Source organism: Rhinocladiella mackenziei (genome assembly GCF_000835555.1).
Source record: "Rhinocladiella mackenziei CBS 650.93 unplaced genomic scaffold supercont1.6, whole genome shotgun sequence".
Taxonomy (NCBI): Eukaryota; Fungi; Ascomycota; class Eurotiomycetes; order Chaetothyriales; family Herpotrichiellaceae; genus Rhinocladiella; species Rhinocladiella mackenziei.
The window spans coordinates 2,048,204-2,066,256 of record NW_013550599.1 but is presented as its reverse complement, the minus strand read 5'-3'; the positions used below and the strand labels follow the sequence as shown (position 1 = coordinate 2,066,256).

General features: G+C 51.0%; 7 protein-coding genes across 7 annotated transcripts; 2 read left to right on the top strand and 5 right to left on the bottom strand.

Moving 5' to 3' along the window:
* Window positions 1-194: 194 nt before the first annotated feature.
* Window positions 195-926, top strand: Z518_08530 (uncharacterized protein; the record flags this gene model as incomplete). The annotated part of the gene is made up of 1 exon (XM_013414271.1): window positions 195-926. One exon carries the CDS (start codon window positions 195-197, stop codon window positions 924-926), a length of 732 nt encoding a protein of 243 aa, XP_013269725.1.
* A 310-nt stretch (window positions 927-1,236) lies between these two features.
* On the bottom strand, window positions 1,237-4,464 carry Z518_08529 (uncharacterized protein; the record flags this gene model as incomplete). The annotated part of the gene is made up of 1 exon (XM_013414270.1): window positions 1,237-4,464. The coding sequence occupies one exon, from the start codon at window positions 4,462-4,464 to the stop codon at window positions 1,237-1,239; it is 3,228 nt and encodes a 1,075-aa protein (XP_013269724.1).
* Window positions 4,465-5,101: 637 nt separating this feature from the next.
* Z518_08528 (uncharacterized protein) lies at window positions 5,102-5,784 on the bottom strand (the record flags this gene model as incomplete). The annotated part of the gene is made up of 2 exons (XM_013414269.1): window positions 5,102-5,219; window positions 5,312-5,784. The coding sequence occupies 2 exons, from the start codon at window positions 5,782-5,784 to the stop codon at window positions 5,102-5,104; spliced, it is 591 nt and encodes a 196-aa protein (XP_013269723.1).
* A 2,098-nt stretch (window positions 5,785-7,882) lies between these two features.
* Z518_08527 (uncharacterized protein) lies at window positions 7,883-8,653 on the bottom strand (the record flags this gene model as incomplete). The annotated part of the gene is made up of 2 exons (XM_013414268.1): window positions 7,883-8,308; window positions 8,363-8,653. 2 exons carry the CDS (start codon window positions 8,651-8,653, stop codon window positions 7,883-7,885), a joined length of 717 nt encoding a protein of 238 aa, XP_013269722.1.
* Window positions 8,654-10,153: 1,500 nt separating this feature from the next.
* Window positions 10,154-12,721, bottom strand: Z518_08526 (uncharacterized protein; the record flags this gene model as incomplete). Its single annotated transcript, XM_013414267.1, has 1 exon — window positions 10,154-12,721. The coding sequence occupies one exon, from the start codon at window positions 12,719-12,721 to the stop codon at window positions 10,154-10,156; it is 2,568 nt and encodes an 855-aa protein (XP_013269721.1).
* A 2,213-nt stretch (window positions 12,722-14,934) lies between these two features.
* Z518_08525 (uncharacterized protein) lies at window positions 14,935-15,351 on the bottom strand (the record flags this gene model as incomplete). Its single annotated transcript, XM_013414266.1, has 1 exon — window positions 14,935-15,351. The coding sequence occupies one exon, from the start codon at window positions 15,349-15,351 to the stop codon at window positions 14,935-14,937; it is 417 nt and encodes a 138-aa protein (XP_013269720.1).
* A 2,462-nt stretch (window positions 15,352-17,813) lies between these two features.
* Window positions 17,814-18,053, top strand: Z518_08524 (uncharacterized protein; the record flags this gene model as incomplete). The annotated part of the gene is made up of 1 exon (XM_013414265.1): window positions 17,814-18,053. The coding sequence occupies one exon, from the start codon at window positions 17,814-17,816 to the stop codon at window positions 18,051-18,053; it is 240 nt and encodes a 79-aa protein (XP_013269719.1).

Sequence of the window (18,053 nt, the reverse complement as noted above, 5' to 3'; positions counted from 1 at the left end):
GGCGTTTGTACACTCGTTGTTCGGCCCACTTTCCGACTGTGAAAGGGTGTTTATCGACTTCAACTATGGAGACCATGCGAGGGATAATCACGTGGCAGCGCTAGTTCCAATCGGCCGAGCTGTCTGCATGGGCGTAAGAGATAATCTATCGACTTCATTCAGACAACCTCAGTTCTCGTCTTTATTTCTCGACCATGTTTATGCCTAGTCTTCGTAGCTTTTTGCTGCTGATTCTGCAGTCTTTTATTGCTTTGGCCATCGTTGATGCCTCAAACTTACCAAAGTCAATCACCCTCTCCTACGAATTGATCGGATTCCCTTCTGTCAAACCCCTCGTCACTGTCTTCTACGATCCGAAATCGCTGAAATACTCTTTGTCTTCATGGAATCCTCCAAACTTGGACTCCCTTACATCTACAACACCGGAGTCCACCTCCAAACTCCTTCGAATTCTACTTCCTAACGGAAGCTCGACTATCACGACCCTCGACACATTCAACCAAGATCTCCACCAGAAGATTGATCTGTGGATATCCCCGGACGATGGAACAGTTTTTTCGGCTTCTGTATCCAGTCTCTCACCACCACCTTTGTCTCCAGAAGAAGAACGTTACAGGAAAAAGGTCGAAAGGGCCAAGGCTAAAGGGAAACCAATACCAGCCCGGCCCCCGGTACCGAATACAAAGAAGGCAAGGGAAGAGGCGGCCAAGGCAGCGGCCATGTACGAACCCATCAAAGTGAATCTGTTAATCTCTGGGCCTGGTCCTGCACCGTCGCTGGCCACTCGCAAACCGCCCCAGGTTGATTCGGAGGGACGGGAAATTCCACAAGAAGAACGGCAAGAGAAGAGTTTCTTCCAGAAATATTGGTGGGTATTCTTAATTATAGCAATGCTTACCATGACTGGGGGCGGGCAAGACAAATGAAAGAAGTTATACATAACCAACACGATGGACTACGTATCGATCCGAAAAAGTATATTCTACTAGCCAGCTTGGAGCCCCGTTGCAGCCTCTTCTAATACACCCACCTTGACTAACCGAAGGCATTCTCGTGGAGAAATTGTATCGAATCAAACCATTTGCTCACATCGGGATCTCGGACACAACAAGTCATTTTCTAGTTGGGTGAATTCAATGCCCAAAAAAATCGGTCCGCTCGACAGGGCCTGTCCCGACGATTACAGTATGCCGAGCGCGCTCCATTTTCATCAATACACTGCTATTTCTCGTCCCGCTATTGCAGCACATCATCACCGGCGAGCTCACAGTGAATCTGCCTTCTCTTGCCCCAGACGCTGAGATCCCAGACTTGAACCCCGCGATCTGTCAAAATCGTCAATTCATTCTCGGTGACCCTCTTTCGCCGCTCTCGTTTTGGTGGGGGTGGGGCCTTGGGCACAGACTGTGTCGACACCACCTTTTCAAGGGGAGTAGTCTCTTTCAATGGGTGAGATGGCTCGATCGGTGGCGGAGATGAATGCTCATCCAGATCCATTCCCTGTTCATGTTTTAAATCGTCCTTGCGGTCTGATTCGTCAGCCAACTCGGGCTCTTTGCCTTTGCCCCAATCTGGCTCTTCCAGACCGGGAGACGGGGACGAGGATGGAATGTCCGCGAATGTATCCTTGACGAAATATTCGGGAGGTCGGGCAATATGTTTGATTTGACCAGTCAATTTCGAGTCTGAAAATGGTGCTGGAGGTGTAGTTTCGGGTGCCACAGTTGGTACTGAATCGGTGGAAATGAATTTGGCTCCTGAGAGGATGGCGCTACTCCCATCTGTTGTCGATATGCGTGGCTCATTCGATGTTGTCGGCTCGGAACCACGAGGGTCTTCTGGCGGACCGGAGTTTCCCTCATTTTCCGTTGTCGGCACCGTTTCGACATGTCCGATCCCCGGTTCAATGGGCTTGATGGACGAGAAGGAATGTTGACCTCGATGCACAATAAAATCTATATTTTCCATCTCTTTTGCCTTCCCATTGGTCTCTTCTTCATCCTTCCCGTCTTTCTTCTCCCGCTCGCGCTTCTCTTGATTCTCTTGAATGGTGACTCCCTCTGTATGATCATCGTTGGAATGAAGTCGCTCATTCCCGGGCCCTGACGGCCCATTTCCCCAGATCATTCGCCGCACGATCGCGCCGCCGTCCATTTTCAACACGATCGGCTTTAGCTCGACCACCCAGCCGCCAAGCATGTCGTCATCGACACGATGGTAGAAATTCATAAGCTGCGATGTCGATGCCGATGTCGACGTGGTTGAAAAGGCCGGTTTCGGCGCAGAGGGGTGCGTTGTGGACTGAGGCACGGAGGGAGCCGGGGTCGGGTTCTGCGGCATTGTGGACGGGGCTTGTGGTTCCCCTTGAGCCGCGTGTGTGTCGTCGTCGTCGTCCTCCGTGTGGGTGGTTGCCCCGTACGGGTCGGCAGACCCATCCACCACCTCTTCGACGGGCGGCCCCAGGATCGAGGAATGGGAAACCCAAGCGTCGCTAGCATCCTCACTGCCCGCCTCGCTCTCAATGATACTTCCTCCATCGTTCTCCGAGCGGCTTCCTTCGTCGCCACCCTCTTCGCACAAGGCTGCAGGATCCAAGGCGTATATCAAGACGCGATCCCACTGGGCCACGGCAATCCTCTCGCCCATGGGCGAAACACTGACGGTGTCTAGTCCTGTGAGCGTTGTGGATTGCGGATTCCAGCCCCACAAACGAGCGACAACGCGCACATCGGTACTGTCGAGTTCATCGCGGTCACGGTCGTCAATTCCAGCGTCGTCGTGGTGGCCGGCATTCTCGTCATCATCATCACCATCAGGATTATTGTCAGGGTTGGGATAATCGTCAAAGATTCGCTGAAGCCTCCTCGGTGGAGGAGGAGGCAAGACAGGGAAGTCGTCTCGAGATTCCACGTGATGACATTGGTCATAGGGACGGCGTCGACGGATCTGCACAATGGTCAAGACTTGTGGGCCTGTCATGTTCCGCAGTCCGTCGCTGTCATGGGCAATATGTCTGGGGATCGTTGCCGGTAGGAGTGTTGTATTTCCCAAGCATAAGAAGCTGGTTATGCATTCAGTCTCACAAGCTTCGTTGTCGGTTCCGGGAAGACCTGGGCGGAGAGTAATCTCGTGCCGGGAGAAGAACGGCAAATCCAACGTGAAGCGGTGTGAGTAGATAGATGTAATGTTCGTGCGCCGGACATGTGTGGCCATGGATTCCACGAGCCTCACATGATCCATAGGGTGACTACCCGGAACGCGGTTGGGATCAATTTGGCGGTAGCGGACTATCTCGTTCGTCATCAGCGTGGTGTACGGTGTAACCGCGCCGGGGGCATAGAGCAACAGCCGGCGTCCCCATTTGAAGAAAGAAATGGCCCGAGGCTTCATTCCGGCATGCAGGAGCCTCTGGTCTTGCCCGGGTGCCAGCTCCGGTGAATAGGTGTTGGTGTAGACTTCGTCGGATCCTCCATAATCAGTAAAGTCGCCTGATTCCCTGGTCTCACCGGTGTCCCCCCTAGATACCGTGGCGACGTGGTCAAATGGATATATCACTGTAATCCTGTACATGCTATTTCCTTTCTGGGAGGCTACGTCGGGAGAGTACAACAATATACTGGCGTGGCTGGTGGGTGTCGAGCGGTCCGGCAGATCCCATAATATTGCGCAGAGCATGCTACTATGTACTGCTAGATGGACAGGAGCGAGTACTTTGTGATAGCACGACTTGTGAGTCGGGATGGCGTAGAATATCGGTCGGTCGCTGAAGTATTTGTTGTAGTGAAGGAGATGATAACGTACAGACCCTTTGTTTGGGGTGGGTGCCTTTGCGGTTCCATCTTGAGCCGAAATTTGGCCTGTGATAATCTGATGAGTGGTCTCTTTCACTGTTGGCTTCGAACTTGACGTCGCGCCAGGTGGATCTCTTTCAGCTGGTGTCCAGGCGTACAGGACAGAAATAAGATAAGATTTGTGAACGACTTGGATTACCCTCGCACGTCCGTCGGCATATGGAGACTCAATAACATCATGAACCTTGTCCAAAGATCTGTACAGGCAAACCCGGGAGCTGTTTTTCAAGACAAGAGAGACGTCGTTGTTTCCATCGCAGTCGGAAGAAAGGCATGAAGCGTGCGGGTCCAAGACACCGCCACGGCGAAAGCGATAGTTTCGACAATCGGCGGTCAAGTTGGTTCCGAAAAGATGTGCTGCTGCTCGTTGGCGAAAGAGGAGGAAGAGCTCACTGGTGGGGATGGAGGTATCATCAAGACCGAGTTTCAGGCCAGGAACATGGTGAAGGTGGTGTACGAGGACTTCCCGGCTTTGAGAGGCTAGGGAAAAGAGTCTGTGATTGGACTGAATTAGTTGCAAAAACGAGGGCGTGGTACACAGGTAGAAGATTTGTTGGAGGATCTCTGCGGGAAGCGAGTTCAAGGTCAGAGCTTCAGAGCCAGGCCAGTCCATATTTGAAGACATGAGAGTGAATGTTATTCTTGAGTGACATGGGTATTCACATATATTTGTGCGAGAGCCGTTGAATTTGTGCAAGGAGCTGTCCGTGTTGGTAGTGGGGGGAGCCAACCAGGGTAAACCAAACTCTCAGCCTGCTACTGCACGAAATGAAACCTAAACTGGGGGAAGGGGGTGTCAATATTGCACGGTGGAATTGAATGAACGATAAATGGCCACGGCCAAAGAGCCAGAATCTCCCACCGAGATTGCTTGAGCCGACATATCGAAAGGGAAATTTCAAGAAGGCGAGGCTGGGAGTTGCATTTCAGGCTGAACTTGAAGTAGATTTGAGTTGCGTGCAGCGATTTTAAATTCTAAGTTGGGACGCAGAGGCTCCCGCCGCTGACGGAAATCTTGGCGGGCTTGGCCATAACCGACCCAACAATTCAAGCGCAAAGACATAGTATCGAGGTTCAGAGGTTTGAGGAATCTCTCGATCTCCATTCCCTCTACTTTACGACCCATAACTTTCTCTTTACGGTAAATTCCTTCCTTCCCAGGGCTCATAGAATTTCACACCTTTTCTCGATCCACCCACCGTCTCCCAAATCGGGACCCAAACAATCATACCCACCGCCATGCTCAACAACTAAACAGCATCAAAGTGCTCCTCATCCACAAGAGGCAAAAGAATCAAGATAACCCCGGCCACAAGCCTCATTCCAATCCTTATTGTCTTCGTCATGATCGACTCCCCTTTATCGTCGCTGCGGAACAACATGGCCAAGATCCAAAGACAGAGCAACACAACTCCCCCCCCCCAAGCAACCATCGCTCAGCATGTTCAATCTCCTCATACCCCGCGCTCGTTGCGCACACATGTCCGCCCGCAGCCAACGACGCAGCCAACGGCATATGCAAGTCGAAGAAGACGAAGGTGGTCGTCGCAGACCGACGGATTGAATGTACACTCTCGATGCCGTTGACGTACAACCGATTGAGACAAAATGCAATAATCAGCGTCCACACAGCTTTAAGCAGATCCATATTCAACCCCATCGCCGCCGGATTGCCCACGATCATGCTATAAAGATACCCGCCGAGCACAATGATATAAAACGCCGGCAGTCGATCGATCTCACGTCCAATGTCCGCCGCGGTACTGTACTCAAGATGGAGTCTTTTCTTGATCCCGGGTCCCAACGTCGCAATCCCGCTCACTTCCTGATGCACAATGGCGACGGTGGCGACGGCGATTTTCGCACGCGGACTCATGCTCTCAAAGAAGAGCGGGATCCAGATGAACAGACCCACAGCAATCAACGTGACCATGAGCCGCGTCTGCACCCGGTGCGGCCAGCTGGCAAAGCTGCTGATGGCATAGACAGCGGCGACGGTGATGCGCGCCCCGCCATGAACGCCGCAACAGCAGTTCTCATAGCGCCAATGTCGGCCGTGACTAGCACGGCGTTGTTTCTGTGTAGTACAAGTAGCGCCATGATCCAGAGAATCACCCAGCGCTGCACCGGGTCGTCTGTGTATTAGCTATTCATGATTTCGCGAAGATGAGCAGGTACTTGACCAGCTCGGGGCCTGAGGCGCGCTCCGTGAGATCCACTTAGGCTCTTATCTTGAGCTGATCAAGCCTCCTCGAGTAAATTGTTCGTAAAGAAGCTTGGCCTAGAATGCTGATTTCAGTGGGATCTGGAGCTGGCGAGTTGGCTGTTGTAGCGCCTGCATCAACCCATTATGCTCAAATGCCCTATATTGTACTTGGTTCTCAGGATTGGTATCTGCTCGTTTATCAGTACCCGTGTGGTCGATGGCATACACGACACACAACCTGCACTCGACGACGAGCGTGGAGGAAGCAGGAAGCACAGAACACTGGTCCGCATCAGCGTAACGACACCAGCAAAGAGAGTTGATGTCTCGACTGTGCTCAGGGTTCAAGGCTCAAAACTCAAGGTTGTAGGTCTTATTCTGCTCACCCTCAAACGGATGTAGAGATGACCCTTGTCAAAACAAACACCTTCATTGGGGTCGACTTGTGCGAGAAGTTTGCCTTGCAGCGTGAGAACCCGGTCCTTGTGATTGTATATTTTCCCAAGAGTGGAATTTCGTGTCTTTGAACGCGCCTAGAAAAGGAAACAGAGGTGACTAGTGCCCAACACCCGCCACTAAATACCACAGCTGCCAGGGATGGGCGATAAGTAATGGATAGGGACAGCAGATGGGTTAAAGATATTGTAGAAATGCAGAGTTTGAGATCAACCATGCGTTTGGAGTATCTTCGAGGAACGAAACAGATATATAGGTGCCTTCGCAGTCCCCAAAGCAGCTTGCAGCATGTCTGAGAGACGGAATTGAAAGAGTAGCGCTTGCAAAGCTTTTGGGCTGTACGAGGCCGGAAAAGCTTATACTTGACCTCGTGGTTGGGTGTCTTTCGTTTTCAGCTGCATGTTGCTCCTATATGGGCATGAATATACATTCTGTAGATGCTAAGAGCGGATCAGGCGTCGTGGAGAATCAGGAAGATACGTATCCCTCTTAGATGTCCTGAATATCGAGTGAAGAGATCAAAGCCTGGACGACTGTAGAGACGCAAGAAAGAAGCTGCATATTTTGAATGATATACAACACACACGATCTCTGGACACTGGGAATTTCAGGCTGGCAGTATCTGCTGCGATATTGACATTCTGCGGGCATGATGCCCATGGGACCGCAATTGGCCCTTTCGTTTGGCTGGTGCCGACCGAACCGTCTATTTCCGGAAAATACGTTTTGATCAGCAGTTCAGCAAGGATCTCAATAGGCGGCTGTAGCTAATCCTTTCTTCAGATCTTCGAACTTGCCCTACACTCTGTCACATGTCCATTAGGCTACTAAGCGAGGTCCAAAAATAATTTCTAGACTCTTGTGTTCTCGTGAACGCCACGTAATCTGATTTCAGGGTCCGCATACGATTCAAAATGAATGAACCAAAGCATCCTGAGAATAACATGGGTGTAGGTATGATATTGTATTCATATGGATTGTCTGTTTGTCTATACGGTTGTGTTTCTTCTCACTATACTAGCGATGGGTATATCGTGCAAACCAAATTTCGTAAACGCTAAGCAATAAACATTAATCGGCGGTTTGGTCCAAACGTCCCAAGTACGATTCGTCGCAGCAAGGGGAGTTTCAGGTTCCTTTCCAGTGAAAAGTAATATCGGAGGAGTCCTTTCCCATTCCGTTCCGTTTCGTTCCATTGTCCATGCCACGCCGTGCCATGCCACGCTCCCCGCTTGCTTCAAAGATCAAAATCAAATCAAGCAGCCAAGATCAAAATAGCATTCTGTGTCTTTAACGATCGTCGTTCAAAATCCATCTGGCAAAGTGCTCTTGTTCGTCCAAGGGTTTGGAGGTAGGGTTTTCGTAAGCCTTAGTAATTTTGGCTCTGTCTCGAATGTCGGAACTTCTCTCTGGAATCGCCTGCCGTCCATCTTCGTCCGCGGATCAACTCCCACACGGCGAGAATGGCGACGGCAACTCCGATGATGAATAAGGGGATCAAATTCCATCGCCAGCCTCTCATCAGTCGCAGGTGGTTGCGGATGTCGCGTCGATCACTGTCATGAGCCAATGGAAGAGCTAGGACGGCAACAAACCAGTTTTCTGGCGTCCATTCGTCGTCCGGATACATGAGTGGTTCCGGGTTTGCGGCGGCAACGGTGAGGTTGATTGATTGGTCATCTGTTTGCGCCGTGAGGACGAACGTGTAGATCAGAGCAGCGAGTGTGAGCATGGCGGACAGAATGGTCATGACGACCCAGAAGATGAATAGAGCAGAATGACCGGTTGCATTGGTCTGGAAAGGATTTGTCAGATCAGTGCGACAAACCAAAAAAGGAAGAAAACCAACCTTTCTAGTTCTTCGTTGCTCATACCAAATGGTGAGAAATCCTAAGATACCCACTAACACGACCGCGGTTCCTGCAGCACCATTGCTCGTGTGGCCTTGGTCCACCAACAGTCCTTTGGGCTTGCCGTGAAGATCGAATGCTCCGTCGGGTGCATTAATGGTGAAGAATTTTCCAGCTCGGTCGTGAAGAAATCCAACCATTGACCCCACGAATCCCACTTCAATGAGGCCATCGGCCATTAAGACGGGAAGCGTCACCAAAAGTGGTAGGTATGGCACGTCGCGAAGCATTTTGTCGCTCTGACGCGGGGGGTTGTGTGTGTGTGTTCTTTCTCGCAGGTGGTATCCAACACAAAAGGCCAGTCCGCAGCAGGACTGAGAAAGAAGAGTAAGGATTAAAAAGTAACGTCCAAGATGAGGGATAAGGTGGATAATAGTTAACAGACAGGCAGAAAACTGAGGAGTTATGTAGGATGACTAGAGAAATCGGTGGCAAATGGCTAAGTAATGATGGCGGGGGAGCTTTATAACGAAGGAATCAACCTAAGAAAGATAGTGGTTAGGGCTGAACAGGCAAACCTTTCTTGGACAAGTACTCCGTAGAAGGAGATTAATTCGTGGCGGTAGTGGCTGGACGGCTGTAAGACATGAATACTACGTTGTAATAAACGAAAACAGCTGGTGGCTATCCCGTCCTCTTTTCGGGCTTCCGACGGTGGCCCCGCTTGTGTTGCTATGCACGATCTGGCATCGCCGGCGGCCCCAATAGGCCGAAAATCAAGCAGCAACCGTACCTTTGGTACCTTTTCTTCGAGGGTGGTCATGTTCTAGCTGGGAACAAAGATGATTGACCGAAAAGCCCATCGGGCGGCGGACAGGCGCACCGCACGATGGAGGCGAAGTTTTCTGGGCATCGACTAGGCTTTGAGCTTTGGAAGAGGACCACCACCTAAGCCTCGGCCGGAGAGCCACAGGGGGAGAGACACGAAAAGTCTTTAGTCCTGCACGTCCGTTCGGGGAGTGAAAGACGTTCGGGAGTTCATGTTTTGCTTTGGCTGGAGATTTCCTGGGAACATGCCTGGAAGCACGGTTGATCAGGCCGTGGAATAACTGGAAGGCTCGTTTAGATGCGGGCAGGGATGAGGAAGGCAAAGTTCGAAGTATGGGGGAAGAAAAGTGATTTAGTGCTGACTTGCCCGAGAGAGGGCTCATGATCATTGGCCATCCAGCGGGATCTAGGCACTCTTTGGGTATGGTGGAATGCCAGCAATGGTTTGGTTGTTCCAATTAAAAAGTGATTGACGAGGCTGTGACTCCGGAAAGGCCACTGAAAGGGAACGTTGGGGCCGATTTTGTGATCAGCGAGGTCGACCACGTTCGTGTTTCTTTTTCGGGGTCGGCTGCTTACGAGATAGGGATGGCAAAAATGACAGACTCTTATCTCTGGACAAGAGAGGAAGGTCGACGTGTCCCTGCCAGACGTGAAATCAAATAAGACGGTGGTTAGGTGATGAAGATGAGATATCTCCTCCAACAGTCCTCTCCTTTTTGATTATTACCTAATCATAAAACTCATGCATCAATAACATGCACACGAAGTGTAATGCAATTCATACACGCTATGTAATGCTCGCTCCGCAATGCAGGAGTGCAGCCCTATCACACCAATGCCATGCAACAAAATATCCTGTATAAGTGGACTCTGTTTGTCGTCCACGACCCCATCGGTCATAACCCCTGTTCATCTTTATATTCCCGTTCCCTATGATGCAATGCCTTTTGAACCGTACCTTAGCCTTGAGAACTCCTTCTGGGATCTTGCATTCGCGGTCGTTTCAGATGCTCTGAATCCTGTACCACCAGCCACTGCAAAATGCTTTCGTAACACAAAACGAATTGTCGTAAATTCTGTACCATGCTCAATCGTTGACGTCGGAAGTCATCCACGGTCTTGGCCACCAAGTCAACATCATCTCGATTCACCCAGTCATCACCGTCAACGTTCATTGCATTCTGACTTCTCTCGTGCGAAAATCTTTGTCGTTTCAACATGTCAATCACCGAGTCAATGGTGCAGAAAGTTCCCGTTCGCCCACAACCGGCACTGCAATGCACCAGAATTGGTCTTAGACCCTCGGGAGTCGCCTCCTCGGGCCCGACCACTCTCGGTGGACTGGCAGAACCTCGCACATATTTATCGACTTGCTCCACTAACCCCAGGAGTTCCATCGGGCTCGCTGGAGCTCCAAAGTCGGGCCAATCCGAGTATTGCAGCTGGGTGATTTCCCGCATCGGCTGGAAAGGAAAGGCCGAATGGCTCAAAGTGAAATGCCGAACCGTGGCGGAGGGTGCCTTGGACGTCGAAGACTGGACCTCTTCATCTCTTCTTCGTTCTCCCGGAATGTTCGCCGTGGTTGACCTTCTCGGCGCCATGGAAGGTCTACGTGTGAGGGCCGCTTTACTTGAGTGCTTTTTCGGTTCCAGGCTCACCTGGCGCTCAGACAGCTGCTTCAGCTTGAGAGGACCATACTCTCCAGGCTCCCAATACACGTGACTCTTGACTTGTCCACCTTCAGCTTCGGCCGTCAACATGACAATAACGCGAACGTCTTGTTCCCACACGACCCGCCAGAAGTCGTTGAAAGTTGCTGGAATAGGGGCCTGTGTGGCGATGTAACGACGGTTGGAGAACTCGGCCTTGAGGTGACTGGCATTGATATAATCGCAGCTCCCACCGGGGACGTTTTGCAATCGGACTCGTGCGTGGTCGTATGGAAAGATATTGTTGTATCGGTTCTTGGAGCCCTTCTCAATCCCCGCCACCTGGATTTTCCGGGGAGGTTCACTTCTTGGCGTCCCGTACGAAACTTGGGCACTGAGTGCTTCTTGCATCCGCTTCTGTTCGGATTTTTCAATGGTCAAGAATCGGTCCGAAACCAACTTGCCTTCATCCGAGAGGGACGAGGCCCTTTGCAACCATTTGGGCATGGCGCGTTCCGTCTCTGACGACATATCCCCGGGTTTCTTAATGGGCATTTGCCCAACGCCATCGAGTAAATCCATGTTTTGGCGAATGTTTCCAAAGAAGGCATTTGCAGCCGATTTTTCGGAAGGCATCGCACAACCTCCGGCAACAGGAACCGTGTCCTTTCCCGGAGCCGAGATAGATAGCGGCTGCGATGATACACCTCGTTCCGTGTGAATGGGTCCAGAGTCCACAGATTCGGGGACCATCTTTTGAAATGCAAGGAACCCGCCTTTAACGACCAGCCCTGTGCCTGTCCACCCTTCCGAGGTAAATTTCTTTAAGACGTTGAGCGGAGTAACGGCCTCCTTGGTCAGGGCGGAGTTGGCATCATAAACAATTATATAGGAGCAGTCCGGCCACCGCGCAAACGTTTCCTGGTCGCGAGGGGAGGAAAAGGTGTCGGACAGTCTTTGAACATTATATGCAGGCCGCTTCAACAAGGTCGTGGGAATGCAAAGGTTCAGCGCTCCGTGGATTCTTGCGGTGGCATATTGTTGGTAGACTCGGAGATCAAGAATAAGAATATCTTCCGGCTGATTCTTCAGGAGGTCGGCAATGTACGCCGGTGAGACAAGGGGGGGAATATCCTTCTCGCCCGAGGATGGTAGCGTATCTGAACGCTGATTTAGCCGGGATGTGTTGAGAGGTGGTGCTCGCAATCCATTCGTCGGCAATGAGAGTCGTGCATGCTGATGGTCGGCCACACTATACTGCGAATTGATCGGATCGGGGGATTGTCGTCGTGGCATGTCAAAGAATGAGACATCCTCCATTCGACTTCCTTGTGATGTAGTCCTTTCATTTGATCTGGATTTTTGTTCTGTGACCGGCCTTTTGGTAGACGGCGAGGCCGGAGGGGAACCAGGGGGAGGGGTGGTCGAGGAGTTGTGTCTGCTTTGGGAGGGTCGACTAAAGGCTGTATTCAAAGTAAAACGGTGATTATGTTCCGACTGCCTTCGAAAGGCCTCGAAATCGGGATTGGCCTCGACCGGCACATGGCGGGGAGTCGGCACCGCAGTCAGGACGCTGGAATTTGGGAATGCCCAATTTTGGCGGGCATGAGCACCGGGATTGGAGTCTGGAGGTATGGAATCATCGCCGCCTACCACAAATCCAAAATAGCTCGGACTCGGACTCTTGGGATCCTTTGGCTGTTGGGGAGATCGAGAAGTCGGGGAGAGAAGAGGAGGTAGGGACTGGCCGACCGATGCAGCGGTTGGTTGAGTGCGTGGTGTCGTGGACGGCCGAGAGGATCGAGAGTGCGAGTGCGAATGGGAATGGGAATGGGAGTGAGAGGGTGATTTGAAAGCAGCTGTGGCGCTGGCCGACATGGCGGCGCTGGCCGATTGACCTTTGGACGGGGGCGAGGTCGTCGTGGAGCTGGTCGAGGAAACGTGGTGGATGGTCATGAAGGAGAAATTGGATTGATGGAAGGTGGTGATAAGTGGTTTGTTATAGTATCTCTGGTGGCAGTGGTAGTCGTGGTGATGGGAAATGATCGGGGGGTGGAGATAGGTACCGACCACAGGTTGCAGGGGAGCAACGCAGGTGAACGCCAGGTGGAAGCAGGTAAGCGAGAAGGCAAAATGGCAAAGGGTTGCAGGACATAGGACGCAGGATTTACGTCATTGTGGTCTGGACTGCGCACGCGACATGGCGAGGGGGATGGGTAGAATGTACCTTAAGGCAACAAAAGGGAAACATCAGCTGAATGGCCTGGGGGGATTCTGGTTTTCAAGAAATCAAATCACAGCCGGATGAGGGATAAAGAGTAGAAAATGGATATAGAGGCTGTGGTGGTGAGCAAAGTTTTTTACTAAGTCGTAAGGGGTCGAAGTGGTGGCACTGGATGGTCTTCGGGAGGATGACGTCGATGGATGGGGGGAGGAGAGTTGGGAGAGTTCAGGACCCCGGCGCAGGGCTCGGGGCTAGCGAGAGTCAAAAGGGTGAGGGAGAGCCCGAACGAGAATGGTTTGGAGGCGAAATGAGCATAAGAGTACTAGCTAGTAATGGACGACCGGAGGGGGTTCCCTACTTATTCGCTCGCACGAGTTAGATAAGCGCCGGTGTTATCTAGTATCTTAGCGAAGAGATTAGCAGTGACAGTGACAGGAGACCCTACGTGAAGAAGAATGAAACCCCATCAAGTCACCTGCACATATGTCTCAAGTATCCTGTACAAACAAATTGTAGGGAGCATACATATGAGACAGAGGTACTCAGTACTACCTACACCGGCCATATCTCGATTCATAATTCATCATACATTTCCAGAACCCGGGTTTAATCGTAAGCTCTCCTCGCTCCTCCTCATCATCTCCACCCGGAAGTCTAAGTCTCGTGGCGTCTTCCCACGCGAGAAATGCCAGGACCGCCAGAAACTAATTGGCCCAGAGTCCCTGTAGTCAGGATCATGCCACTTTTTGCATTACCCACCCAACCTACCCTGGCATGGTCAATAGCGATCCCATCAGTGCACTTCAGAGAAGCAACTACATAACATGGGAACCGGATGAAATGATAGGTGGCTCTCCTGCAACCGTTTATGAATCGAATCCCTGGGTATGCACCATATTATTCAAGTTCTCGTGACTATGATTAGTTATCATTGGTATCACCACCATCATCTTCACGAACTTTCAGGGTCCAATAGCAGTAGCTACCGAGTCATTGCAACGAAGAGATAGTACAGTATGTCCAGTATGTCTCCTCATTTCACCAACCCGGGCCAAATGAGTATTGACGTAGATGCATTTAGAACGTGGGTGCATGCACTGACCTTTTTGGGCCGGGTAGGTCCCGTTGAACGCCTGGCAGCAGCACTCCCATAGCCTCTGCTAGCCCATCTTCGTTCAACGGTCTGTCTGACTCTAGACTGGAGAAGGCCTTCCAACAAGTGCAGTCGTATTTTCCAATCATCAATGCCGTCATTGACCTTCTGCTCTCGGCACCAAAAGGGGGGGGGGAACCTTTCGGCTTGGCTAGACTCAAATAGACCCTCATCGCCTGCATATTGGCCCACGCCTGGCATTGGTTCGCTTCAATCTCTGGCAACCACTGTCTTTGCACGAAACCGATACAGGCTGCTTTCTTGCCAAGGTTCCTTCGCAACACGTTCTGCTACAGAAATCCCACCATCATCCTGCTGCTCCCCGCATACGTGTAGCAGCATTCCTCATACATTTGCCGGCGGCATTTGCAAGACAACGTCATACCAAATGGTCTCCACCGGCATTGACTCTCGCATCATAGGCGTTTCAGATATGCGGACGTTCGTCTCTGGAACCTCTTTCATGCCTTGTATTATCGCAAACCTTTCTTCGAGAGAGAGGTCCAAGCGAAGGTTTCCGTCTGGCTTTGCTTCCATAATGTCGGGTGATGCTCCGGGTCGGTTATCCTCCCCTCTGGCCGGGGAGGTAACACTGTCCTCGTCATCATTCTCTTCAAAATTTGTGAATCGAGATAAAGTACCGCTCAGATTTTCACAATCAAGATCACGCCTTTCTCGAGGATGCAAGCAACAACTTTTCCGCTTCATATTTGCTCACAGTCTCCCGTCAGGCTCGCCCTTCCATCGTTCTACTCGTTTTTGCTCCCAATTGTCTAGATCTTTGGCCATCAATCTGTAGTACTCGTCTCGTTCATTCAATTCTCCTTTCAACACCTTTCTCCGCCGAGGGTTGTATGTCACAGTTCCGTCGCCCTGCGGCCCACCTTTTAATCCCAGTTCTAACGTTTCTTGGTCGGTCAACTTTTTGTGTTTGCGATCGTGCTGCTCGTATCTCAATGCAGTAGCCGGTGTAAGGAGGAATGAGGATGCGACCATGATTGTCATGAAAGGCAATCCGAAGAATAGGAAGGGGTTTTGTGCCAATTTACGACGATAGGCAGCGGCAATCCGCTCGGACAGGTTGTTTGCTGCGGCAGAGCCCCGGAATCGCTTCGATGGGAAAGTGGGCATATTGGAACAATCTCGAGTCTTAGTTCTGGAATGTAGAGGGTGATGTGTGCTGCTGAGGCTTTATCACAGCTCATATAACATAGCTCTGGAGGATACCTTGAGCTTTGCCGCGCTGGTCTGACTGGAGATACAGTTGAGCAGCAGCTTCGGTGAGAGAACTTGGAGGCAATAAGCAGTGCCAAGAACAGTAGCCATGTTCGAAAGTGGGGCTAGCAATCGATGGGTCATAGCCTAGAATCGGAGGCATGGTCTCGGAGATTGTAAGCTGGAGTGGTTGTGGCCACGTGAAAGCAGGGCATATGATACGAGGAACCCACGAATCTGACATCTTGGAATGGAGTTTACAGAGCAGAGTGTTTGGTGAGGCTCGAAGATCAGGGGGAAGCATGAAGCCGAAGTCGCGTGAAGGGGTTTACCAGGGCTTGGCAAATGGCAGACAGGCTACACGAACGTGGTAGGCAGTCTCTCAACTTCAGTATGTTGAGGCGACAAGGGTATCATACGCTCAGGAAGCATGCGTGAGATGGAAGCCATCAGGAGAGGCTCAGGAAACACGTCCAGTGTCGCGGGAAAACCCATTCGAAGTCAAATTGATCGAAATTGCATTGCATCCAAGGTGAATCGAATTCGAAGTGAATTGCATACTAGAATTCGTGTCTACCATACCAGTAGGTTTCTCATTAAATTCCGGGGGAACACCACATTCACTGTCTACATTCAGCTGCATCGTGGCGGGACATGCTGTCACCATCGGGCTCTGTGTGGCCTTATCGCAGCTTGTCTCGGATCAATGGTTTACAAGCACTTTGCTGCCAGCGGATTGTAGGTAGCCGGCTTTACGATGGGCGAATCCAGGGTCAGCAAAAGCCATGTCGCACACAGACAAAGACAGAGAGGGAGAGAGGGAAAGAGGGAGAAGCATGTCTCAATGATATCTATTGCAGCTAGAGAATTCGTTGTCCAAACCTGCTAGTACCGCAACTCAGACACCTCAGCCTTGAACACATCTGCATCCTCCAGGACCACTCTGTCCGCAAGCCGCACGAAATCGGTGACCTGAACATCCTATTCAGATAGCCTGCCCAAAACTCTCGGCACTTAACATCCACACAGGCGCAATCAAGGGAGTAGACTGAAGAAACTTTGAGGACTGTGCGCATATGCCATGGGCCACAAATTCTGGGAAGGCGTAGCGCGATTTGGGGTGTGGTTGCAAGTTGGCTCGGAGCATGTCGGTCAGCTCTTGTTGCAAGAGGTTTGGATTATTGTGGCCTTTGTGAGCACGCTGGCCAAAAGCTCCACCGGTCTGTTCAAGATCGCCTCCGGAACGGGAGTAAGTCATGCTTCGGTACCGAGATGATCAGCAAATCGAACCCGTAGTGATCATCACGCTTTAGAGGCGTTTGAATAATGAATTGCAATACTAAGGACTATCAAATAGGGTGCGCCTTGATGGTGTCGAGCTGTTTCATTTTAGCGTACAATCTCAGGAGAAGCGTCTAGCGCCTACATCGAGCATACCTAGTTGACTTTAGACGGCAAATAAAGCATCCCGAGCAACTACCTGCGGGAGCATCAAAAGATGAACGCCGTTGAGAACAAGATCGAAAGAATGCCTAGATGACAAAGCTCGCGCTTGGCGTTGAAAGCAACCTATTCGCGAATGAAAAATTTAGTACATTAATTTAGAAGATCAAAATCTTCCACCAAATCAGCCGGGAGCTGTGGCGCAATGGTATCAAACCAGCTAGGACCCCTGGCGCAACGGTAGCGCGTTCGACTCCAGCGATGGTTATCGAAAGGTTATCTGTGTTCGTATCCCTGTCCAAGCATTCTTCATTCCGCTAATTCATTTCATTTCAGTCAAATCAGGTGGGGTTCAATTTTTTTTAGGCTGCTCTCCATTGATGTAGTACGCCGAATTATATATTCTTTTCGAAGCGCAGCCCCTTTAATGTACCACTTACTCGAGGAAAAAGCGACGAGTACCCTAACTCTACAGCGTAACAGCTCCGGGGACTGCTCACTCAGGGGTCTAGCGAGTAGGCTTTAATCAACAGAGGCGGGATGCACTATCGACGGTCCTTCCGTCAGCGTCGCACTATTAATGCCGTGTCCTGCTACCTAGATAGGATCTCGCCCTCATGGCTAGTGAGTTCAAGGGTGCCTGCTCACTAGGTCAGGCGAGGATGAGTACAGGGCGGCATCACCTTATTCCGAATTCGGGGTGAGCCGCGAGTAGATTCCCCATACCTTGGCTGGAGGTGCTATTTAGTGGGAATCCCCAGATCAAGGAACGGTATTTTGAACTTGTTCATAAAACGGTCCAACCAGGCCCGAATCGAAGAAGTCATTGTCATGCAAATGACACATAGAACTGATATGTCCGTTCCAAGATCCACCATCTGATACATTTCGGCCCGTCTCCATGGTTGGAGGAGCTTGGTTCTTGCGTCCGCACCATGCGAAAATGGAAATGTCCCTATGGCAAGAAACGCCTCTGCTCCGCAATTGAAACTTCCATATCAAGCCGACGTGTCCTTGAGCATAAGATGAGCACATTTGAAGATGAGAAGGAAATGTACCAATGCCTCCTGGGTCCTGCCTCGTCACGTGGATTTGTCTCTAGCAAGAAATACGAGGAGACTCTGCTGATAGCAGCCAAAGTTCTCGCCATGCAACACCGAATTGAACTCCAGTGA